Genomic DNA, 26,012 nt, shown 5'->3' on the forward strand with positions numbered 1-26,012 from the left:
TGGTGCAAGCGATGCATTTGGCTGTGTGTTTCAATGTTTCGATCTGCAGACGACAAATAAAGCTAATGTGTATACGAGTGCTCAGTTTATGCAGGCTTATTGCTTACACTGCGAACATAATTAACTCAGCTTTCTTCCAGTAAAGCTGCACGGTGGTTACTAAGTGCTGGCCAAAGCGTTATGTAACTTTAAAACTTACGAAAGAATTAAAGCCTCACTACCCCATATAAAACTTTCATTAGGAATCATTAAAGTACGGAGTTGCACTTTAAATGTTCAGCACAGGCTGCTCTGTCTTTTACTGTGACCCATAAATATATCTTGGCATTCTTCCACGTAACACCAGGGGGCTTTGGATCTGGGAGAGAGGCAGAGGGATGATCAGAGATCGGCGCGTGCACTGCTCGGGGTCTCTGCACTAGGTCTCATGCTTCACACAGCTCACCACCGCAGCCCCTGGAAGCACTGACCCCTGCTGCGGGCAAGCACAGGCCAGGAGGAACCTCTTGCTTCCAATTAGGAGAGGTGAAAGGTGAACCAAAGCTCACTACTTGGCAGAGAGTGAAGGATTCGGAAAACACCAGGGAGGTGGGATCAGGCTTCCAGAAGATTGAAATATAAGGCAGATGGTGTAGACCAGAAGATAAAATGTAATTCTGACACTGGGTGGAGAGAGAGAGAGAGAGAGAGAGAGAGAGAGAGAGAGAGAGAGAGAGAGAGAGAGAGAGAGTGAGAGAGAGAGAGAGAGAGAGAGAGAGAGAGAGAGAGAGAGACAGAGACAGAGAGACAGAGACAGAGACAGAGACAGAGACAGACAGAGAGACAGAGAGACAGAGAGAAAGAGAGAATTAGAGGGGATGAACATAGTTCCGATGTGAAGTGAAGGTGGAGGTGAAAGAGAAATCTTCAGCAGTATGTCACTGATGGAGACACTGTGGCTTTTGCTTACACTGAGCCTGCAATATTGCAACGCAGGTGACACCAGCCATCCGAGACTACGCCTGTCATTTAAAGGTGAGTGCACGTTTTCTGTTGTCTTCAGCTGAGCTAATTGGAGAGCAAACTGCCCTAAAGCTGTGACAGTCTGTTTGCCAGCTAGTTCAACAGTTCCTGCATTTCTCTCCTCTTTTCACCACAGGACACGCTTGTAAAGGAGTTGGTGTGGATTTGACAAACATCGCATTGCTTTGAATTTAAAGTCGACTCTTTAACCTTTTGGGTAAAGGGGAAGTTTAATTTCTGCATGTGGATTTTTTGAGCACGGCTGATATATGAATCAAACGCTATCGCTTTTCTGTAAATCTGTGCAGATCATGTTTGACAACAAAAATGCACAGGTCAATCGACTGAATGTGTCCCATCTGTCTTAACTCTTGGGTTCTCGATAGTATCCCCAGAAAACTTTTGAGCATTTTACTGATGCGCTATCACCAGAGGAGACAACCTCAAAGATTCCCCCTGAACAATCCTTTCCCCAGTTAGACAGCTCTTTATGCTATTGTTAAACATTGGGTTTAGTTTGACATGCAAAATGTGATCTTTTCCAGAAATGTGTTCTGTCCTGTAACAGGGAACGCATGATTGAACGATTGATCTCAAGCAGCAGAGTACGGTTTAACGTTGGTATACTGGGAAGGAAACTTCCGGAATGCTGAGGGCAACCTTCTGCTTTCTGCAGTGTAGAGATCTGGTCTCCCTATCTTCAGAAAGATATTCTAATGAATAAGGAGTACAGAACAGTTCAGCAGGCTGGTTCCTAGGAGTCAGTGTGGTTCTGCGCAGGGAAAACTTCTCTCTCAAATCTGCTTTTAGAGGGAGTAATTTGGAAATTATTAAAGGCAGGGTAGCAGATATGGTTTACGTGGATCCTGACCAGAAAGTAAGGACATGTTGTATCCAAGGCAAATTGAATGCAGCATTGGCTTGATGACAGGAAGCAAGAGGCAGATGTTGACTGGGTCTGTAACCAGTGATGTGCGCTGGGACACTGATCGTTTATAGATATATGCAAATATCTAGGATGAGAAGGTCAATGAACTCAGCAATAAGTTTGCTGACAACACAAACATTGGTAAAGAAGGCAAAAAGGTGGCAGATGGAATTTAATCCAGACGGAAGTGTGAGGTAATGTATTTTGGAACATTACTTTCTAACAGGACATACACAATAAGTGGCAAAGATGTCAGGAGTGCTGATTTACAGAGGGGACTCAGAATACAAGTCCCTGAACGTGTCTACAGAGGTGGAGAGGGCAGAGGAGAAGACATTCATGATGTTTTGCTTCAGACGCCAGGGCAAGGTGTATGATAGTTGGTATCTCAACTCTGTAGCTATATAAATCATTGCTCAGGCCACGCCGGAGTGTTAAGTACAATTCTGGATGCCACCCCAGTAGTAAGATTAGCAGGAGTAGGAGCAATGAAGATGCTGCCTTTTGGATTGTCTTCCTTCCAAAGGGAGATTGGACAGGCTGGAACAAAGGAGGTTGAGGGGTCACCTTACAGAGGTTTTTAAAAGAATGAGGAGTAGAGGTGGAGTAGTCAGAATCTTTTCTTAGGGTGAGTGAGTCTTGAACTAAAGGTCTCAGGTTTAAGATGTCGAGGGGAGAGATATGAAGCTGACTTGATGGAGGTTTTCATACAAATGGTCATAGGCTCAGAGTCATAGAGGTATTCAGAATGGAAACAAGCTCTTCAGCTCGAGTGGTTCATTCTGACAACAGTACCTTCCTGCTGGTCTCAATCACCCATAACCCTCCAAATCCCTCCCCTCTATGTACCTATCCACATTCCTCTTAAATCTCATAATTGCACCTGCCTCAACCACTTCCTCCGGCAGCTCATTGCAGGTACTCACTATCTTCTGTGTGAAGAAGTTACCTCTCAGGCCTCTTCAATTTCTCCCCTCTGATCTTGTATCTGTGCCCTCTAGGTTTAGACTCCCCAACCCTGGGGAAAAAAAAACCATCCACCTTATCCATACCCGTCATGACTTTTTAAACTTCTATGAGGTCACCCCTCATTCTCTTGAACTCCAGGGTGGCCAGCCTCTTCCTTTGACCCTAGACCAAACAGCATCCTCGTAAATCTCTTCTGCACCCTCCCTATCAACAATGTCTTTTCTATAACAGGGTGACCCAAAGTTTACACAATACCCAAGTGTGGCCTCACCAATGATTTATATAACTGCAACATAATGTCCCTACTGCTAAACTCAACACCCTGACTGATGAGGGGTAGCATGCCAAATGCCACCTTCACCACCCTGTTTACTTTCAGTGAACTATCCACTTGTAATCCCAGGTGCCTCTATTCCACAACACTTGCCAGTGCCTTGTCATTCACTGTATAGGTCCCATCCTGGTTTGACTTCCAAGATGCAACACCTCACACTTATACAAGCTGAAATCCATTCACCTTTCCTCAGCCTGTCTGCTAACTGATCAAGATGTCTTTTGTAATTCCTTGTAAACTGCTTCACTATCAACTAGATCCCCTAATTTAGTGGCATCAGCAAACTTGCTAATTGTGCCATGTACAGTCCTATTTAAAGAATTTACATCAATAAAGAATAACAGAGGGCCTGACACGGGTCACAGGCCTCCAGTTGAAGAGTAGACGTTTAACCATCACTCTCTGCATCGTATCATTGAGCCAGTCAGTCCTGAATTCACCAGACAGCTCCCCCTGAATCCATTGTGACCTAACCTCCCAGTCAGCCAGGGACTTTGTAAAGTCCATAGCGAAAACATCCACTGCCCTACCTTCATCTCTCCCCTTATTTACCTCTTCAAAACAGCTCCAAAACGTTCGTCAGATAGGAATGCCCTGGGTGGAGGGATAAGGATGGAGCTGGCAAAGGAAGTTGTGGAGGCAGATAAAAGGAATTTGGACAATCATTGAGGGATGCAGGCCTCTATATTAGAGTAGTTAGGATCGACATTCCTTCTAATTTACTTTACAACTGTACGGACCAACCATTGCTCTGAGCAGGAAATTGTTACATGGCCTGAAACTGAGGCACTTTAAATATTTTTTTGTAATATGCATACTATGAATATTTAGAATGAAAATTGAAAACTCAGATATTTTTGATTTTATTTATTAGTTGAAAGGTATAATGAAATGCAGCACAACAAGGAAAATCTCTCAACGTTTCATAAACTTTTTCTTGTCTGTCTTTATTCCAGCTGTGCAGCAACAAAGGCTATGTGCGCGGGAGCATTTCAGTGACTGTGCGGCCGTGTACCTGCACAGCTTAGAAGGAACAATGGTTAGGGCTGCGGTCAGCATGGATAAGCTGGGCATAAAAGGACTGCGTATGTGCTGTATATGGTGCGCTTATCGTACAAGGATAGATTAAGCTGACTGAGTCTGTGGATTGTTGAGATCAGGTAATCTCATTAAGCAAGGCTAAAATTCTAATGGGAAACAACAGGACAGGTGTGGAACTGAGGATTCCCCTTCCTGGGGTGCCTGAGGACTGTAGGACTTAATGGCAGATCCCATAACAGGTCCTTCGGCCCATCGAGTTCATGCTGATCATGAATGAACGCTCATGGTTTTATACCCCTCAATCTCTGCACGCCAAGGAAATTGTTACATGGCCTGAAACTGAGGCCATGTAAGTAGTCCTAGCCTACTTGACCTCCTCCCTTTGACTCGGGCCCTCGATATCCGGCAACATTCTTGTAATTTTCCTCTGCACTCCTTCGAGTCTAGTGATGTGCTTTCTGAATCGGGGATTGTACTTGGCCACTCCCAGTTTGTGCTGGGAATTCAGATTTTTCCCAAGCAGTTATCATTTGATCAGTTGAATTTTGTGTAACATTTTGACATTTGACGATAATGTAAAGTGATTGCAGAACAATAATTCAATTTTAACTTAGTATGTGCCGGATAATAGCAGTAAAATAAGGTAAATGTTCCTTCTCAATAACTGGGAAGTGGGAGGGAGCCTACGGCTTGGCCATGTGTTGCTGCCTCATTTTCTGTTCCACAGTCACCAGACCAACTACTGCACTATTTGTCATATCAAATGATCCTTTATTTAACTCTTGTTTCTGCTCAGTACACCCTCATGATGGGCTTCCAGTCACGACGGACAGTACCGAGTTGTGGTTTCCATTGAGGTCATGGCTCAGAATTAGTTTTTTTTTGTTCTTAGGGTGTACAGGATGATAAGAAGCATAGATCAAGCAATAGCCAAAGACATTTTCCCAGGGCAGAAATGGCTAATACAAGGGGCATAATTTTAATTTGATTGGAGGAAAGTATGGGCAGATGTCAGAGATGGGTTTTTTACACAGAGAATGGTGGTTGTTTGGAACGCACTGCCATGGGTGATGGAAGAGGCAGATACACTGGGGACATTTAAGAAACTCTTAGATAGGCACATGGATGATATAACAATGGAGGGCTATATGGGAGGGAAAGGTTCGATTGATCTTAGAATAGGTTACGAAAGGGTAAATGTATGAGGAGTGTTAGATGGCTTCGGGTCTGTATTCTCTGGAGTTTAGAAGAATGGGGGGGATCTCAATGAAACCTACATCTGCAACATGCTACCACCCACACTGGACCCTCTACAGTTCACCTACTGACACAACCATTCGACAGATGACACAATAGCCACAGCTTTACACACTGTTCTTACACATCTGGAGAAGAAGGATGCTTACATGAGAATGCTGTTCTTGGACAGCATTCAACAGCATAATTCCCTCCAGGCTTGACTAGAAGCTCAGAGACCTCAGCCTTCACCCTGCCTTGTGTAGCTAGATCCTGGCTTTCCTCACCTCTGCCCCTCTAACCCCCAACACAGGAGCTCCTCAGAGCTGCGTCCTAAGCCCCCTCCTTTACTCCCTGTACACCCATGACTGTGTCACCACCACAGCTCCAATCTGCTAATTAAATTTGCTGACGACACTGCACTGATTGGCCTAATCTCAAATAATAACGAGGTAGCCTAAGAGAAGAAGTCATCACCCTGACACAGTGGTGTCAAGAAAACAACCTCTCCCTCAATGTCGCAAAAACAAAGGAGCTGGTTGTGGACTACAGGAGGAATGGAGACAGGCTAACCCCTATTGACATCAATGGATCTGGGGTTGAGAGGGTGAACAGCTTTGAATTCCTCGGCATACACATCACTGAGGATCTCACGTGACCTGTACACACCAGCTGTGTGATGGAAAAAGCACAACAGTGCCTCTTTCACCTCAGACAGTTGAAGAAGTTTGGCATGAGTCCCCAAATCCTAAGAACTTTCTAGAGGAGCACAACTGAGAGCACCCTGACTGGCTGCATCACTGCCTGGTATGGGAACTGTACTTCCAGGAGTCTCTTAAAAGACCCTATCTTTTCCGCCTCCACCACTACTGCTGGGAGCCCATTCCATGCACTCACCACTCCCTGTGTAAAAACCTTACCCCTGACATCTTCTCTGTACCTACTCCCCAGCACATTAAACCTATGTCCTCTTGTGGCAACCATTTCAGCCCTGGGAAAAAGCCTCTGACTATTCACACGATCAATGCCTCTCATCATCTTATACACCTCTATCAGGTCACCTCTCATCCTCCATCGCTCCAAGGAGTAAAGGCCGAGTTCACTCAACCTATTCTCATAAAGCATGTTTCCCAATCCAGGCAACAATCTTGTAAATTTCCTCTGCACTCTTTCTATGGTTTCCACATCCTTCCTGTAGTGAGGCGACCAGAATTGAGCACAGTACTCCAAGTGGGGTCTGACCACGGTCCTATATAGCTGCAACATCACCTCTCGGCTCTTAAACTCTATCCCCGGTTGATGAAGGCCAATGCACCGTATGCCTTCTTAACCACAGAGTCAACCTGCATAGCAGCTTTTTGAGTGTCTCATGTGGGTGAAGGATGCAGGAAATAAAGTCAATTCAATATTGAAAGGCCAATATATAGAGAACTTGGAGAGAATGTTTCCCATAGTGGGGGAGTCCAGGACCAGAGAGCACAGCTTCAGGATACAAGGATGTCCCTTTAGAACAGAGATGGGAAGGAATTTCTTTAGCCAGAGGGTGATTAGTTCATTGCCACAGACAACTGTGAAGGCCAGGTAATTAACTATATTTAAAGTGAAGGTTAATAAGTTCCTGATTAATCATGGTGTCAAAGATACAGGGAGAAGGCAGGAGGATGGGGTTGAGATGTTATAATAAATCAGCCATGATGGAATGGCAGAGCAGACTTGATGGGCTGAATGGTCTCATTCTGCTCCTATATCTTATGGCAAAAGGATGGCACAACATTGTGGGCCAAGGTCCTGTACTGTGTTTTAGTGATCTACTGAATGTTCATGGATATCTGCTTCTGTGGCCCGTCCACCTCGAGGTTTGACATGTTGTGCATTCGGAGGTGTGCTTCTGCACAGCACATGGATATTTGTTGCCTTCCTGTCAGCTTGAAGCAGTCTGGCCATTCTCCTCTGACCTCTCTCATTAACAAGGTGCTTTCACCCACAGAACTGCCGCACACTAAATACTTCTGTTTTTCACACCATTCTTTGTAAACTCTAGAGCCTGTTGTGTGTGAAAATCCCAGGAGATACTCAAACCACCGCATCTGGCACCGACAATCATTCCACAGTTAAAGTCACTTAGTTCTCATTTCTTCCCCATTCTGATGTTTTGGCTGAACGACAACTGAACCTCTTGACCGTGCCTGCATGCTTTTATGCATTGAGTTGCTGCCACATGATTGGCTGATTCGATATTTGCATTAATGACCTGGAGCAGAGGTGTGCCTAATAAAGTGGCCACTAAACGTAGGTTACCATATAGCAGATTCATTTTCTTGCAGACATTTGCAAGAAACATGCAGTGGAATTTATGAAAAACTATATACAAAGTCGAACAATCAACATGCAAACAAAGACAAACTATGCAAATACATGTAATACTGGGAACATGAGTTGTAAAGAGTGAGTCCAGAGTTGTGAGTGAGGTTATCCATACTACTTCAAGAGCCTGATGATTGAGGGGTAATAACTCCTCCTGAACCTGCAGGTGAGGGATCTCAGGCTTCTGGTAACTCTTGTTCTCACTACACGTTCTGCCTGAAATGTTGATTATTTCTACCATTTTTCCCTTACTTAGTTCAGATTTCCAGTATTTGCAGTTTTTGTTTTATTCGCAGTTCCAGCATCTGCACTTTGGTAACTTAGTTCATATTTGGTTATCATGTAGAAAGAGCAACAGTTTGTCACTTCATTCAGATTGTTATTCACTTCGGATCTCCAGCATCTGCAGTGTTTTCAACTGGCTGGCCTGTTGGGTATTTCTAAGAGCTTCCGTTACTTTGTTCTCATTTCCAGCATCTGCTGCTCCTAGTCTCCTCAGAGCTACTTCACCGTACCGCACAATTCAATTTCGGGATTTCCAGCATCTGCAGAATAACCTTGTGTTTGGAGTTACCTCAATGTGCTTTCCATTTCATTTTACAATCCACCAGTTTATTTTTTATCATTTAGTTGCACGTTTTCAGACCAGCGCTGGATGATATTAATTCTGGTTATGAATCAGATTAGAGGAATTGTAACACTAAACTCTCGTGTCCCGTCTGCAGGCTAGAAGAGATTGTAATTGTAAGAGTCTTTTGTAATTGTTTTGTTTTAATCCTGCTGTGGTGATTCCAAATCAGAACCAGGTTAAAATTGATGTCAGCAACAATTAAATAAAGATGGCTGCATCACTTCTGAAGAAAGTCTCAGTCAGCGGATGTGAAATTTCCTGCAGGATTAACTCTCGATACATCTTTGGAATGATCAGATTAACCTCTGAGCTCTCAGGGCTGCTGGAATGTTAAACGTCCATCAACAAATTTCAATACTGAAAAGCCCCAAAAGATTGTAAAATATGTCTGTGGATTTGTTAACCCAGCCTGAAATCAATTTAAAATCCACTTTTGTTACATAGAATAGATTACAGGTACATGGAACACAGAACAGAGAACATGGAACAGTGCATCCCACTACAAGCAATTCATTTTAGGCTATGTCCACACTACATTGGATAAATCCATAACCAAAGCTTTTTCTCTTTGTTTTTACCCTCCATCCACACTAAAACAGTGTTTTTGCCCCCCGAAAATGGAGATTCTCAGAAACGCTCTCCAGAGTGTGTAATTTTGAAAATGCCGTTTGGGCAGAGCAGTGTGGATGGGGTAACTGGAGAAATCTAAAAATGCTGTCATGATGTGCTGGAACAGACGGTGACAGCAGCGCACCATTTCATTGTTTTCATGAATGCAACCTAACAATTTCAGAACAGACAGCAACAAGACTGAAGCCAGACGAGTTAGAAAATGTACTCACCAAATACTTTGATCCATAACTTACTGAATAAATAAAATAACTCACTTTGCCCTGTTTTCTGTCCTTGCTGGTATGAAGGTGGTTTACCTATTTATGCAGGTACTTCTCAGACAATAGGTATGTAACAGCCTAATGTAACATTGTATGGAAATACAAGATAATACTGATGCAGACATGTTTTATACACCTTACAAGGGGCTTTATTAATGCAACAGAGTTAGTCAGTTTTTCAATGTTCATCGTCAGCCGGGTCATATTGTCCGTGAACTCCCTGTCGGTTGCCTCCATACGCTCCAGTATTTGTTTTTTTTTTTACTTTTAAGTCCTCCTGCGCGAGAGCCAACAGCTGTCTGTCGTTTAAGTTTTTCTAGTCTGTAACTGAACAAACGCGCACCAAGTCTTTCACGGTGAGATTCGACACTAAACATGTCACTCATTTTCGGTAGATGTGTCCTGCGCATGCGCAGTAGGAGGAGGTTCGCCAAAGTATCCATATTAATGTGGACAGAGATAGTTTTAAAAATGCCTAATGTGGACGCCTATCGTTATTATGTGAAACTGGCATTTTCAAAATTATTCGGTCTAGTGTGGACAGAGCCTTAGTTTTCCTGTTGTTCATTGTGACACTTGGTTGGATACAAGCTGGTATAAAAACACAAGAACATATACGAACATAAAAAATAGGAGCGGGGTCAACCATCTGGCTTGTTGAGATTACTTTGCCATTTAATACAGTCATGGCTGATCTGTCCGCAGACTCTGCTGCCTTTTCACCATATCTTAATTCCCCCGTTATGTTGAAAATCTAACTCAATGAGAAAGCATCTACTGCTTCCCTGGGCATTTAATTCCACAGATACACGGTTCTCTGAGTAAAGCAGTTCCTCCTCATCCCAGTCCTGAATCTATTCCCCCGAGTCTTGAGGCTATGTCCCGTAGTTCTAGTCTCACGTACCAGTGCAGACAATGATCCTGTCTCTATCATATTTATCCTTCTCATAGCTTTCTGTATTCTGTGTGGAACTCCTGACAAAAACCTGCAAATTCCCAGCCCTTATCCACTATGCCTGCCTTTTTGTGATGTTCATTACTGCTGTGGAATTCAGGTCTGGCTGAGAAATGACACGTTAACATGGTCAGACCTGTAAACCATCCTCATCCTTCCTAGTAGTTATTCCAGAGAGGGGCACCATTCCCTCTGACTCTGTCCCAGCGGGAATTAAGTTCAAACCCACTTTATTAACTCAGATAATCAAAAGCATAAATCACACTGCAGTGGCATTAACCATTGTCCTCTGCTACAGACCATGGTAATTACCACGGACAGAATAACTGGCCCTGACGACGTTGACACGTGCTTCAACACATCACAGTAACCAGGATCAGTCAGTCCCACTGGGTCTGTGGATTATGGTCCTCACCCTTTTAAAACAAACTCTACATTTGTTCTGCCACAGGATGTTATTTAATATTTATAGTTCTACAGTGTTTGACAGTTCCCAGAAGTGTTGCAGATCGGCCTGGTCTTTATGAAAGTGCAATAGAAAAATGAAAAATAAATATGATATTAGTCAGGAAATAAATATTAATGTTATTGCATCAAACCACTGCCCCGTAGGTCAAACTCTAGAGAGAAAGTGTGATCAATCACCAATTCGATACACAGTGAGTGGGAACATCCAAGTCTGGTGCTCAGGAGAAGGTACCAAGGGTAACCCCAGATGTTGCTCTCCTGACAGCTGAGGTCTACGAGCCCAATGCAGAACAACATGTAAATTTTTTGTGCGGTGGGCACAAGGCACGGTTCTGGTTAACATTCAGTTCTGTGCTCCCACCTCCTGACCAGCAGAGCAAGCACAAAGATCTGCATTGCACAGCCTTAATGACGGAGGCAGGCAGTTTATCAAAACTGATCCATGTAACATTGCTAACGCAAGAAAGGCAGCAGATGCCGCAAATCCAAAGCCACACACACACAACATGCTGGGGACCCACTGAGTTCCACCAGCGTTTTGTGTGTGTTGTATATAATATTGCTGTCCTTTACGTTTTCAGACCAGAATCAGAATCAGATCACCAAGTACTATGCTTTGAAAGTTTTAAACACAAGAGATTCTGCAGATACTGAATATTCAGAGTAACACACACAAAATGCAGGGGGGAGCTCAGCAGGTCAGACAGCATCTCTGTAAATGAATAAACTGTCAATTTTTGCGCTGAGACCCTTCATCACGACTCAACTGTTTATTCACTTCCATAGATGCTGCTACACCTGCTGAGTTCCTCCTGCATTTTATACGGTGTGAAATCTACCATTTTGCAGCAGCAGTACAATGCAAAGTCATACAATTACTACAAATCACAAGATAAGAAGCACAAAAAAGGAAAATGGAGATGGTGTTCTGGTGTTCATGTAGAAATGTGTTCATGGAGGCGAAGAAGCTGTTCCTGAATGGTTGAGTGTGAGTAGGTTCGACTCATACCAGTGTGATGAGAAGAATCCAAATGAAACTGGAAAAACTCCAGCATCTCTACATTTAGTTGCATAAAACTCTACAACTTTACTTTGAATTAACTTCATACAGTATATAACGTGGTTATAAAGCCCCAAATTTTGTAATGGGAGAAAGCGGCTTGGAGGAAGAATAGGGCTGAGAATCAAGGTCCTGTGATGGCTTTGGCCAAGTTTTGGAGATATTTTATCTCAAAGTTCAAAAGATCGAAGTACATTTATTATCGAAGTATGAAAACATTATACATCCTTGAGATTCGTCTCCTTACAGGCAGCCAGAGAACAAAGAAACCCAAAAGAACCCATTAAGAAAAAGAATGTCAAACACTCAATGCGCAGAGAGGGGAAAAAAATGTCATGCCAGCAACACAAGGGAAGCAAATAGCATTCAGAACAAAAGTGAGTTCATAGACACGGAGCTCGGAGCAGCCAGAGTTCAGAGCAGAGCTGAGTAAATGTCGCAGAGTGAGAGTAGAATTGGACCGACCCTTGCCTCTTGTCCCAACACCCTGTTTCTGTTTCTGTTTCTGATTCATGTCCGCATCTGCAGAGAGAGAAGCAGAGTTTGAAAAGTGAAGAAACATCTTCAACCGGAAATGTTAACGCTGTTTCACTTTGCACAGATCCCACTAACCTGCCAATAGGTTCCAAAATCTTTGTTTTTTATTTCAGATTTTCAGTGTTAACTATCTTTAGATTTTAAGTTAAATTTGGAACTTATGTTTCAGCTCCATTGAAGACTGTCAGAGAAACATGATAAACAGCACAACATTGTGGGCCGAAAGGCCTGTTCCAGTGCTGTGTTTTCTATTATATTGTAAAAGATCCTGTTTTCTCTGGAAGCGACATTACATTTAGTTGTAACAGCACATTGCTGCAGCTAAATACAATCACCAGCAAGAAGATTTAATGTAAGCTGGAAAACAACTAAATCCTAAAAACATGAACTGAAAGAGTTCTCCTTAACTTGTGAAAGTCGTTTCCAAAAACGCTTGTAACATTTGTCATCATCACAGATCTATAAACCATCTACCTTTACAGTGAACACATGTGTGGTGAACTACATATACCTGTCTGGACACCCCCCCCCCCCCCCCCCCCGCTGACTGCTCCTGTGACTCCTCCCACGGACCCCGGTATAAAGGCAATTGGAGGCACAGCCCTGGCCTCAGTCTCCAGGATGTAGTGTGGTGGTCAATTGCTGCTTGTTCTTTCTTCCAGCCAATAAAAGCCTATATCTCGCCTCACGTCTCCGAGAGTTATTGACGGTGCATCAACGTGGTTGCTAAACTTCAGCGTAAGTTCTTGCACTCTTGCAGGTCTCAGTGTGAAACAATGCAGCCTTCGAGAGACAGGGCCAGAACAGTGACCATCAACACAAGGACCATGGTGTGCATAGCAGATGATTCCTTCTCCTTTAGTGAAAGTTCCTGCACTCTTGCAGGCCTCAGTACGAAATAATGCAGCCTTCGGGAGATGTGGCTGGAACAGCGGCCATCAACATAAGGACTATGGTACACAAAGCAGAAGGTTCCTTTTTCCTTCCTGTGGTCTTCGGATTCGGGCAGCGTGGGCATTTGTTGCTCTGACAAGGATCCAGGCATAGAAGCACACGAGTTTCCAGATGCTGGAAACTGCGGCAACAAACAGTCTGGTGTAGGGACTCAGCGGGTCGAGCAGCACCTGTAGGAGGACAGGAGCTGACAACGTCTCAGGCTGAAACCCCGCGTCAGGGTTCCTGTATCACTCCTGGTCTTTTGGCCTGAAATGTCAACACCCTTCCTTTCCACAGATCCCACTCAGCTGCTCAGTTCCTCCAGCCTGACCTGTGCCACGGTGTCAGTGCGGTAGCATGTGACTTCACAATCCGCCTCCTTATGATGTTGTGCCTCACTGTCCACTTGCACTGCACTTTCTCTGTAACATTTTATTCCACATTCTGTTATTACTTTCATTTACTCTATGTCAATTCACCGTTGTACTGACTTCATCTCTATGAACAATAGGCAAGCAAACTTTTCACTGAATCTCGATACATAAATCAAATTGCCAGTTTTCATTTAGCAGAAACATTGCTCCCAATGCGGGACCGAGCATGGGGCTGACAATTAATATCCAGAGTGAACATGGTGGGACATTTGATAACGCAGAGAGTCACAACCCAGTCATTTCTTGTCAACCTTTTCCTGAGACACTCCCCAGAGATAATCAGCTGTGCATAAAAGTATGACATAAGTTGATGGTGAAAGCACTAAATATACTAATTCCCAATTTGCCTCCAATGAGCTGCTTTAAAACCCACACACGGTGTAAAACAATTGGCAGTGTTTCATATACTGATTCGGTCAGGAACCTCCACAATCCCTCCTCTTTCGCTGTGAGTTAAAGCCTGCATTCCATCTCAATAATAGGAATCTTGTGATAAAATATTAATGATTTTTTTCCCTGGGTCAAAATGTCAAGCACTAGAGAATGTGCATTTAGAGTGAAAGGGGAAGTTTGAAAGAAGTGTGTGACAGGTGTTTTCTTAAAGACTGAGAGAGGAGGGTGCCTACAGCAGACTGCTAGGAGTGGTTGCAGAGACCGTTGCAAAGGCTGTTAGTCGGACTAATGAATACGCAGGGGATGGAGGAACAGGCAGAAGAGAATTAATTTAATTTGGCATCGTGTTCGGAGCAGACGTTGCAGGCCGATGGGCCTGTTCCGGTGCTGTACCGCTCTGCGGCTGTGTTCTGTATTCAGAAAATAATTGACGTGTCGGAAGACGTTTGGATCCTGCAACCCAACAGATGGCACTTCCCTTCGTGAAACCCAGATTTAAATTCATGCTTTTCACTATTCTTCTCTCACCTGCCCTTTCATCTTTGCGAGGCTCTCTCTCCTTGCTGTTGCTGACTCTTTGGAGTTCCTCTGAACAGCAATGTTTGTTTTGTGAGCAGACAACAGGATTAGTGCCAAGGCTGACAATACTCCCACAGTGCAATAGTGACAAAGAGGAATTTTGACCACAAAATCTTTCTGCTCAAGTCCATATTTTTGGGACTAATCCCTTAACTTAATTATCTAATAATAGAGTGCATACCAACAAGGACCTCCCTGATCTGTGTGACACAACTTTTCAGTCCGACCATCACATCCATCAGGAATTAATTTATCTTTAAAGTTGGAGTAAGAGGAAATGTGGAGAATCAGGAAAAGGGCCAGGGAGAAGATTAGAGGAGGGGAGATTGGTTGTCTGTAATGTTCTTAAAAAAAACATATGGGTCCTGATTAACTCCAGCAGGTTGACAGCTTGAGGTTACATCCTAACGAGGAAGTTGTCGTGCTGTGTATTGGGTGGATGGTAATGAAAAAATCAGAAATTAACCAGAAAATGTACGAAGAGCATTTGATGCTACTGCCTCTCCTGGGATTTCCTTTCAAAATACTTGTCAGAGGGTCAGAAAGGTTACCTAGAGACACAGAACAAAGAGGCTGTGGTATCCTGTCTAGAAGTCTCACCAAACCCTAACCTCTGTCAGCGCAATGATAAGGTGATCCCCACTCCGATTCCGAGTATCAACTACAGGATAAAACACTCTGAGAAATCACTCATCACCCAACCTCCACTCTCACGGAGACATGTGGACACACACACACACACACACACACACACACACACACACACACACACACACACACACACACACACACACACACACACACACACACACACACACACACACACACACACACACACACTTCTCTAGTATACCTGCTGGGCCCTTAGATGTCTGCTTTTATGAAAGCGAGACAAAGAAATTGTTTAATTCCTCAACCATCTACATATTCCTATTGTACAGTCTCCCGTCTTGTCCTTAAGAGACTCAAACTAGGAACTACATTGTCAAACAGGAGATGTTGCAGAAGAGATTTGTCCCAAGGAACTGAGGTATCGGGGGAAGGTTGACCATACTGGATCTTCACTCTATGAGTAGTGACCTCATAAAAATTTATACTATCATGAGTGCTATAGATAAGGTGGATGGTCATACGCTTTTCCCAAAAGTAGAGGGGACAGCTACAAGGGAAGAGATGTAAAAGAGACCTGAGAGGGTAGTGAGTACCTAGAATGAGCTGTCAGAGGAAGTGGTCAAGGTGGTTACAATTCCAATGTTTAAGAGGTTTTTGGATAGGGAAGACGGGGAGGGTCTTGGAGGGTTATGGTCCAAACACAGGCAACTGGGACTAGCAGGGAGGATGCTGTATTCGGCACGAGCTAATAGGGCCAAAGGGCCTGTTTCTGTGCTGTCCCACTCTATGACTAACCTCAAACAACCTGCAATACACAGGCCTTCTGATGCACCATCAATAACTCTCTCTGAGACGTGAAGGCGAGATATCGGCTTTTATTGACTGGAAGAAAGAACAAGCAGTAGTTGACCACCATACTACATCCTGGAGACTGAGGGCCGGGCTCAGGCCTCAATCGCCTTTATACTGGGGTCTGTGGGAGGAGCCACGGTCAGTGGGAGGGGCCACAGGAGCAGTCAGCAGGGGGCGTGTGCAGACAGGTATATGTAGTTCACCACACCTTCTCAGTCTTCTGTCATCATAATAACTCACCTCTGCGAACAGCTGTGGAGGAACCACAAATGCAGACCAGGGTCATAGAGCCCTACAGCTCCTTTGGAATCTGTGCCTTCAACGATTTCTTCTCCTTACAACTTGAGCATTATTTCTTTATATGCTCTCCACTGCCATGTCTTGTCTCATGTCTTATCTTCTTCTCTTCTGTCTTCTCTTATACCTTCATCATTTTCGTTTGAAGGCCCTAGATTTTTACTGAACCACGTCACTTCCACACAAAGTTCTGATCATTTTTTGCTCAGTTTTCCTAAAGGCCTCACTACACCATGATCAGATATAGCTGGAGACAGTGAAGGAACCGTGTGGATAAAACCAGTGCCTTTGTAAATGAAGTTACACAGGTCCCAGACACCTCATGTCCCAACCAGTTGAAAGACGCCGAGGGAAGTTGGCATGCTAGGCAGCACCTGTGCGGGAAGTGTGATGGTCATCGCTTGAGGTCCTGACACAGGGTCTTGACCCCAAACAATGGCCATCTTTCTGCCTCCACAGATGCTACTGGATGCTCCAAGTTCCTGCAGCATACTCCAGTTCCAGCATCTACAACCAGTTGTGTCTGATGTACAAGATGATATGAGATATGGCTGAAGTGGACAGCTAGAGGCGTTTTCCCGGGGCAGAAACGACTAATATGAGGGGGTATAACTTTAAGGATATAGAAGGGAAGTATAGCAATGATGTCAAGTTTTTTACATGGAGTGGAGACATTGCCCGAGGCGGTGGTGGACAAAGATGCATTAAGGTACAATTAAGAATCTCTTAGTTAGACACTAGGATCAGAGAAAAATGGAAGATTATGTCAGAAGCAAGCACTAGATTAATCATGGAGTAGGTTAGAAGGTCAGCACAACATTATGGGCCAGTGGGGACTGTACTGTGCTGTATTGCTCTATGTTCCATGTTCTATATTCTATGTTCTAAAGGAGGTATCATGTGTTCAGGAACTGTTATTAAAGGAGCACACCCTTCCAGCCCAGCTGTTGTGATGAGTCCTCCAGGAATATGACTGATGATCAGTTTCCCTGCCCGAGCACTCTCCGTGGTTAACCAAGGCAGATGTCAGAGTAGACATTTGGGAAATGCATATTTATAGAACATTTTCAAATGTCTTCATTGCATCCTATAATAACAGCGGAACGGGTTCTTGATGTAAGGACTTGGGCACTAGAGCTCCACATCTTGATGTGGGATTCACCACATCCCCATTTCCATTATCTCTCATCAACCACCAAGAATAATTGATGGCTGCAGTGCCCAGGTGGACAAGATTGCTAACCTAGTCAGACATTTCTAAGCATAAATCAGTGAAGATCCTAACGAATGAAGCATTTGAGACTAAATTGTCATGAGTACGGAGACGCCACAGATTTTTCTGTCTTTAATTTAATGCTTGCTTTTTGTTGCTAATTTTAACGTGAACATTTCCAGTCATGCGACTTCCAGCAGACAGGGGCCAGAACACAGGCTGGTACTTGCTCCTTCACCCTGAGGCCAGGGTAGAGAGAAGACCTACATTTCACTGGTGTGCTCGAAGGACACCCTGAATAATTTGTTTCAATTTATTGGTACCTGGACATCATTGTCGAAGACCACCAATGATGGCCCACTCACCCCTCTTTGCCCTTAAGGATGTAGAGAGGAACACTTGCTGGAGCTGCTGCAGTCCTTCTGATGCTACTGGGGAGGAGGTTCTTGGGTTTAGATCATGAAAGGAAAGACCTGCGATGTATTCAGAGTCAGGACTGCGTGCTTCTTGGAGGGAAACCTGTGGGTGGTATTTCCACGTCCCCATGTGCACTGGAGGTGGAGGTCACAGGTTCAGGGACACTCTCAGAGTGACTGTGGCCACAGGGCCCATTCCGACAGAAATAACCGTGCTCCAGGGAATGTGGCAATACACACAAAATGCTTGAGGATCTCAACAGGACAGGCAGCATCTATGGAGGGAAATGGAGAGTCAGCCTATTGGGCTGAGACCCTTCACCAGGACTGAATGTCAGCCGCTTACTCCCCTCCACAGATGCTACCTGACCCGGCGAGTTCCCCCTGCACTGAGTGAACTTTGCTCAACATTTTCAGCACAGACCTGGAGAGGATTTTCTGTAGGTTGAGGGCCACCTGCTTATAGCCCACGCGGACAGTGGCATCTGCCCCTACTGCCAGCAGGTGTCCTGACCATCTGGTGTCTGGCACCTCAATGATCAGAGGCACTCCTTGGGGGGGGGGTGGAACAGAGCTCCCTCCACCCCTGGGGGTGTAATGGCACAATGCAGCCAGCTGACCACCTGCATTAGCATCTGGTTGAGTTATTGAGATCATTCAGTTATAAATGCCGTTGCAATCTGATGCTTTTGATCCAAGGTTCTTTTGGAAGTCAAGACAGAAGCATAGAACCAGTTGCTTCACAGTCATTTTATTAATCACTAATAGAACAAAGAGAACTAGAAGCAAGAGAGTAAAAGACCATACGACTGTAAGACATTGGAGCAGAATTAGGCCATTCGGCCCATTGAGTCTGCTCTGCCATTTCATCATGGGTGATCCCCATTCTCCTACCTTCTCCCTGTAACCTTCCATGCCCTGACCTATCAAGAATCTATCAACTTCCACCTTAAATACACTCACTGATCTGGCCTCCATAGCTGCTTGTGGCAACACATTCCACAGATTCACCACCTTCCAGATAAAGACATTCCTCCTCAGTTCTCTTCTAAGTGGACATCCTTCTATTGTGAGGCTGTGCCCTCTGGTCCTAGACTACCCCACCATAGGAAAGATCATCTCCACGTCCGCTCTGTTAGCTAAGAAAACAGAGAACAGAAATGGTGGCAGGGCAACGTGTTCAAGTCTTCTTACACCATAGATAAGAAACATTCCATTTAAATTTGTAATTAAGTCTTAGCCAATCAGATAGCCCCTATTCAAATAATTGAATTGAATTGAATGATCTTTATTGTCATTATACATAGATACAATGAAACTCCGTTTGGCTTCCTCTCAGGTGATTAAACAAAGCGGTAGATAAAAATAAGACAGTAATAGAAAAACAGTATTAAATAGATAAGTAGCAGAAAATAAGTTGCAGCAGCACCAGAATATCACAGTAATGCACAAAGTGCTGTTAGTGCAAGTATTTGAGTCCTTGTGTGTGCTCACAGTTTCAGTCATTGTTCTATGGGAGTGGTGTGATGGAGGCCACAGCTCTGGGGTAGAAGCTGTTCCTCAGTCTATTTGTTCTGGCTTTTAGTGTCCTGAAACTTTTGCTGGACGGCAGCTGGTCAAACAGGGAGTGGCCGGGGTGTGTGGTGTCTCTAGTTATGCTGATTGCTTTCCTCCTGAGTCTGCTGGGATAGATGGTGTCCAGTCCTGGGAGCTCCATCCTGACAATTCACTGGGCTGCCTTCACCACGCGATGCAGGTCTTGTCGCTCAGCAGCTGTGCAGCTAACATACCACACTGTGGCTCTGTTGGTCAGGGTGGTTTCAATTGTGCTTCTGTAGAAGCTAAGCAACAGCTTTTGTGGGAGTTTGGCCTGTTTCAGCTTTCTGAGGAAGAAGAGTGAGGAAGAAGAATAATGCGACACCGAAGAACATTCCAGAATCATACAGAACTGGAACTGCTAAGCAGACACATTGAACAACAGAGATGGTGTGTCCATTAGGAAGCATGCTAAACAGTTCCACGTATAGAAGCAGTCATATAAAGTACAAGCAAGGAATTAGTTGTTAAACTACAAAGAAAATAACAATTATACAGTCTAACAACACCATCATACTGATGGCACTGCCCTGCACAACTCGCAAACTCTGTGTGTGTCCCTACCCCACAGAAAGTGGAGGTGATCAGAGTCACAGCCCCAGATCGATGTTTCCCCACTGTTAATGATGCTCACACAGTCATCGTTCACCAGGGCGTGCAAGACACTGGACTCGTTCACCAGGGCGTGCGAGAGACTGGTCTCATTTACCAGGGCATGCGAGAGACTGGCCTCGTTCACCAGGGCATGCGAGAAACTGGTCTCGTTCACCAGGGCGTGCGAGAGACTGGCCTCATTCACCAGGGCGTGCGAGAGACTGGCCTCGTTCACCAGGGCATGCGAGACACTGGTCTCCTTCACCAGGGTGTGTGAGAGTCTGGCCTCATTCACCAGGGCATGCGAGAGACTGGCCTCGTTCACCAGGGCATGCGAGAGACTGACCTTGTTCACCAGGGCGTGCAAGAGACTGGCCTCATTCACCAGGGCGTGCGAGAGATTGGCCTTGTTCACCAGGGCATGCTAGACACTGGTCTCCTTCACCAGGGCATGCGAGAGACTGGCCTCGTTCACCAGGGCGTGCGAGAGACTGGCCTCGTTCACCAGGGCATGCGAGAAACTGGTCTCGTTCACCAGGGCGTGCGAGAGACTGGCCTCGTTCACCAGGGCGTGCGAGAGACTAGCTTCATTCATGGAGGTATGCAAGAGACTGGTTGCAACACTGAATATCCACTGCACTTGCTCCACTGCTCACTGGCACGGGAATGAAACCACGGATTCTCTCCTGTAACTCAGTACAGCAAATGTTGTCGATGAAGTCCCCAGAACCACGGGCTGAAATCAGCGTGAGAGCTTGTTCGTTGGTGATGCAGCATGAGGTTTAAAAAGTCGTGCTTTTCAGCGGCGATCAGCACAGGACCAATAAAAAGAAAGGAGGTGTGAGCAGAGTGGCCATTGTAGGAGCAGCCATTGTGTGAATGGGGCAGTGTTAGACTGGTCCAGCTTCGGCTGAACAGGGTTGGGCAAGAACAGGTGGAGGTTCTGAATAAGTAAATAAGAAGGTTTCTAGTCAGTTTCATTTTGGTTAGTACATAGCTAGTCTGCTGAGAATGGATGTGGAGGTTGTGGTAGGTTCCTTGTGTGAGATGTGGGAAATCTGGGAGACCTCCAGTCTCCACGATAACTACATCTATACAAAGTGCATCAAGTTGCAGTTCCTCCGAGTCCATGTTAAGGAACGGGAGCTGCAGCTCGTACAGGGAAAAGAGGAGCTGATAGATAGGAACCTCTGGGAGGCAGGTAATTTGGTGACTGCCAGGAGAGGGAAAAGGAATGGGCAGCCAATGCAGAGTACCTCTGTGACTGTTCCCCTCAGTAACAAGTATACCGCTTTGGATACCATCGAGGGGGTGCCTACCAAGGGAAGCCACTGCGACCAGGCCTCTGGCACTGAGTCAGGTTCTGTAGCTCAGAAGGAAAGGGGGGAGAACAGGAGAGCAGTAGTGATGGGATAGTCCATAATTAGAGGAGCAGAAAGTAGATTCTGTGGATGTGAAAGGGACGCCTGGATCGTATGTTGCCTCCAAGGTGCCAGGGTCAGGGTTTTGGGTACACAGCATTCTAAAGGGAGAGGATGAACAGGCGGAAGTCATGCACATATTAGAACCAACAACAAAGGTAGGAAAAGGAAGGAGATCCTGAAGGAAGAATATAGGGAGATAGACAGAAAGCTGAAAAGAATAACCTCCAGGGTAGGAATTTCTGCATGGCTGCCTTTGCCAGTGAGGGCAAGAATAGGATGATTTGACAGATGAATGTGTGGCTGAGGAATTGGTGTAGGGGGCAGGGGTTCAAAGTTCCAGATCATTGGGATATCTTCCGGGGAAGATATAACCTGTACAAAAAGCATGGGTTACACTTGAACCCAAGGGGGACAAATGTACTTGCAGCCAGTTTTGCTGGAGCTGTGGGGGAAGGTTTAAACTAGTTTGACAGTGGATTGGGAACCGGAGTGATAGGATCTCAGAATGGCGGTGCAGGCTCGAAGGGACGAATGGTCTACTTCTGCACCTATTGTCTATATTGACCGAGGATGGGGCAGTTGGTTTGCAAGCAGAGGCAGTGTGTAGGGAGACTATTAGGGAAGACAGGCAAATAATAGCACAAAATTGCAGTCGGTAGGATGAGTTGAGGTGTAATGTGGGAACAAAATCAGAAAGGGTAATGAATACAAGACTAAAGGTGTTTTATTTGAATGCATGCAGTATACTGAATAAGGTAGATGATGTTTCAGCACAGTCAGAGATGAGCAGGTATGACATTGTGGACATGAGTTGTGGCGGAAAGGTCATAGTTGGGAGCTTAACATCCAAGGATACACATCGTATCGTAAGGATAGGCAGGTAGGCAATGGGGGTAGGATGTCTTTGTTGTTAAAATAAAGATGAAATCAAATCTTTAGAAAGAGATGACATAGGATTGGAAGATAAAGAATACTTGTGGGTAGAGTTAACAAACTAAAAGTGTAAACAGACCCTGATGAGAATTATAGACAGGTCTCAAACAGTAACCAGAATGTGGGCTACAAATTACAACAGGAGATAGAAAAGGCATATAAAAAAGGCATTAAACAATAGGTGATTTCAATATTCAGGAAGGTTGGGAAAATCCAGTTGGCGCTGGATCCCAAGAGAATGAATTTGTAGAATGCCTACAAGATGCCTTTTTAGAACAGCTTGTGGTTAAGCCCACTGGAGTAATGGCAATTCTGGATTGGATGCAATGTAATGAACCAGATTTGATTAGGAAGCTCAAAGTAAAGGAACCCTTAAGAGGCCGTGATCATAATATGACAGAATCCACCCTGCGGTATGAGAAGGAGAAACTAAGAGTGGATATATCAGTATTACAGTGGAATAAAGGGAAGTACAGAGGCATGAGAGAAGAGCTGGCCAAAGTTGATTGGAAAGGGGGCACAAGAAGGGATGATGGCAGAACAGTAATCATTGGCATTTCTGGAGGAAATTTGAAAGGTGCAGGAAAGTACATTCCAAAGATTAAGAAGTATTCTAACATGAGAATGAGGAAACCATGGCTGACAAGGGACGTCCAAGACAAAAGTTAATAGGAAGGTAGAGGATTGGGAAGCTTGTAGAAACAAATAGAATGTAACTAAAATGCCATAAAGAGAAAAAATGAAATTTGATGGTAAGCTAGCCAGTAATACATACAGTAAGCAGATACAAAAAGTTTTTTTTTGATATATAAAGAGTAAAATAAATGAGAGTGGATATTGGACCATTGGAAAATGACAATGGAGAGGTAGTAATGGGGACAAGGAACTGGAGGAGGAGCTTCGTAAACATTTTGAGTCAGTCTTCACTGTAGAATACAGTAGTAGAATTCTAGAAATGTAAGCATCAGGAATTAGGAATGAGGATTATTGCTACTAGTAAGTGGCAAATTCTTGGGAAACGGAAAAGTCTGAAGGTAGATAAGTCAACTGGACTAGATGGACTACACCCCAGATTCTGAAACAGGTGGCTGACGAGATTGTGGATGCATTAGTGGTGATCTTTCAAGAATCACTAAAATCTGGAATGGTTCCTGAGATCTGGAAAATTTCAAAGATCACTCCACTCTTTTATAAGGGAGGGAAGCAGTAGAAAGGACATTATAAACCAATTATCCTGTTGGACAGATATTGGTTTATAATTTCCTTTGGACAGATATTGGAGTCTATTATTAAGGATGAAGTTTCGTGGTATTTGGAGTCGCATGACAAAATAGGCCATAGCATGGTTTTCGGAAGGATAAATCATGCCTGACAAATCTGTTGGAATTCTTTCTTTCTTGAATCAGGCTTCACTCCCTCTTCAGATACGATGTCTCCTATGAAAGTCAGTGCCTTAACACCAAACTGACATTTCTCTTTATTTAATTTCAAATTAACAATCCATGTCACATCAAGAACTTGTCTCAGTCGTGTATCATGTTCATCCACAGTGGACCCCCAGACGATGATATCATCCATCATAGTCTCAATACCCAGCATGCCCTCAAAGATCATATGGATGTTTTTATGGTAGACTTCTGGTGTAGACAGAATCCCATACAATAGCCAAAGAAAGCAATATCTTCCCTGTGGTGTGTTAAAGGTACTCAGGCTCAAACTTGCCTTGTCAAACTCCATCTGCCAAAACCTAGAGGATGCACCGAGCTTGGTCAACCACCTTGCACTTGCAAACCGGGACATGATCTCCCGTGCTGGCAATTTAAAATGCTCTCTGTTGATGGCTTTATTGAGATCTCTTGGGTCTTGATATATCCGCAATGCTCCACTTCTCTTTTGCACAAAGACCAGTGAGCTCACCCAGTCTGTACAGTTTTCTGAATGACATTTATCCGTTCCATGCGTGCTAGCTTTCGTTTAAGTTTGTCTATAAGTGCAAACAGCACTTTACTGTATAGAGAGGCTACTGTCTTATCTACATGAATTTTGTGTACACTAGGTAAGCATCCGAGCCCCTCAAAGCTATCTGCATACTCTTCCATGAGTGAAGTGTGGTCATCTTTGGTCTGTGAAGACATTATGAAACTCTTTTCACCAGGCTGAGCTTTTCACATACACTCAGACCTATTATTGGCTGTATTCATTTTGCTACAATCAGTAGCTGTGCCTTTAGGTGCTGCACTTGTGCTTGAAGGTCCTTTTACTGGAATGTTCTCTGCAGTCTTGCCTAATACTTTCAACTTCACTGGACAAGTATTGCTCTTTAATATAAGAGTCTTGTAATCATTCATGGAAACAGATTTACATGGGCTTCAGTGTCAGTTGAATGGAATTACTGTTGCATTCACAGTCACTGGAACAATCCATTCTGTTTTACCAGCACCAGCAGTCTGTAGAGAGCCACAAAGATTCCTCCATTTCCTCATCAACTATTTGCACCTTTCTCTTGGTAGCCACAGTTCTGCAGCATTTTGCAAAATGGCTTTTCTTTCCACAATTATTGTAGGACTTCCCATCAGCGGAACACGTCTTTGGAGTGTGACTATCCCTACATTTGCTGCATCAGCTGTTTGAGCCTTTCTTTGCTGCTGCGTTTGGAAACGCCTTATGCGCTGCTCCTGTTTTTACAGCGTGCACTGTTGTGTTTGCCCTGTACAGCTCCTTAGCTTGTGTTTGTTGGGTTCCTGCTGCCCTACACATATCCACAGTCTTTTCCAGCATCAAATCTTTTTCACACGGCAATCTTCCTCTGAGCCCATCATATGAAGCTCCACAAACTATTTACGGTAAACAGCGTAGGTGAGGGAGGACTTAGGTTATCCATGACGGGAACTCTTGGCCTCTCACCTGAATTTCTTGGTGAATTCAGTGACTTAACTTTGGGACACAATGTGTTCTCCAGCCGGCAGCTTCTTTCGGTTGGAACCGGGCATCTCTTTCTCAGATGCACACGGTACTCATTTACTCTCCGTGTTTAGACCTCACACTGACTTCTGACACCGCGTTACGTTTGTTCTTAGTAAAGGCAAACTTGGTGTGGGTTTATGCTCAGAACATTTTATTACCAAGTTACTGGTCAACACTAAGCGCGTGTGACCAGCTCACCACCCAAGCGTCTGACTCCAGGTGGATCGCCCACATTGCCCATTGGGAACTGAAGTTCTTGTTTATGCACACATAATAGCACACCCTCTACCTTTTATTCTGGCTTCTCCTTCCTTCCTTTCTGTCCTGAGGAAGGGTCTCAGCCCAAAATAT

General features: G+C 44.4%; 1 protein-coding gene across 1 annotated transcript in view; it reads left to right on the top strand.

The window, feature by feature from the left end:
- Positions 1–388: 388 nt before the first annotated feature.
- Positions 389–26,012, top strand: part of LOC140738737 (semaphorin-3E-like) — a 157,564-nt gene continuing 131,940 nt past the window's right edge. Inside the window, exon 1 of the mRNA XM_073066478.1 lies at positions 389–1,014. Coding sequence (XP_072922579.1) covers positions 915–1,014 — 100 coding nt within the window. The 5' untranslated portion in view covers positions 389–914. The remainder of the gene's footprint in view (positions 1,015–26,012) is intronic.

Source organism: Hemitrygon akajei, chromosome 14 (assembly GCF_048418815.1).
Source record: "Hemitrygon akajei chromosome 14, sHemAka1.3, whole genome shotgun sequence".
Lineage (NCBI taxonomy): Eukaryota > Metazoa > Chordata > Chondrichthyes > Myliobatiformes > Dasyatidae > Hemitrygon > Hemitrygon akajei.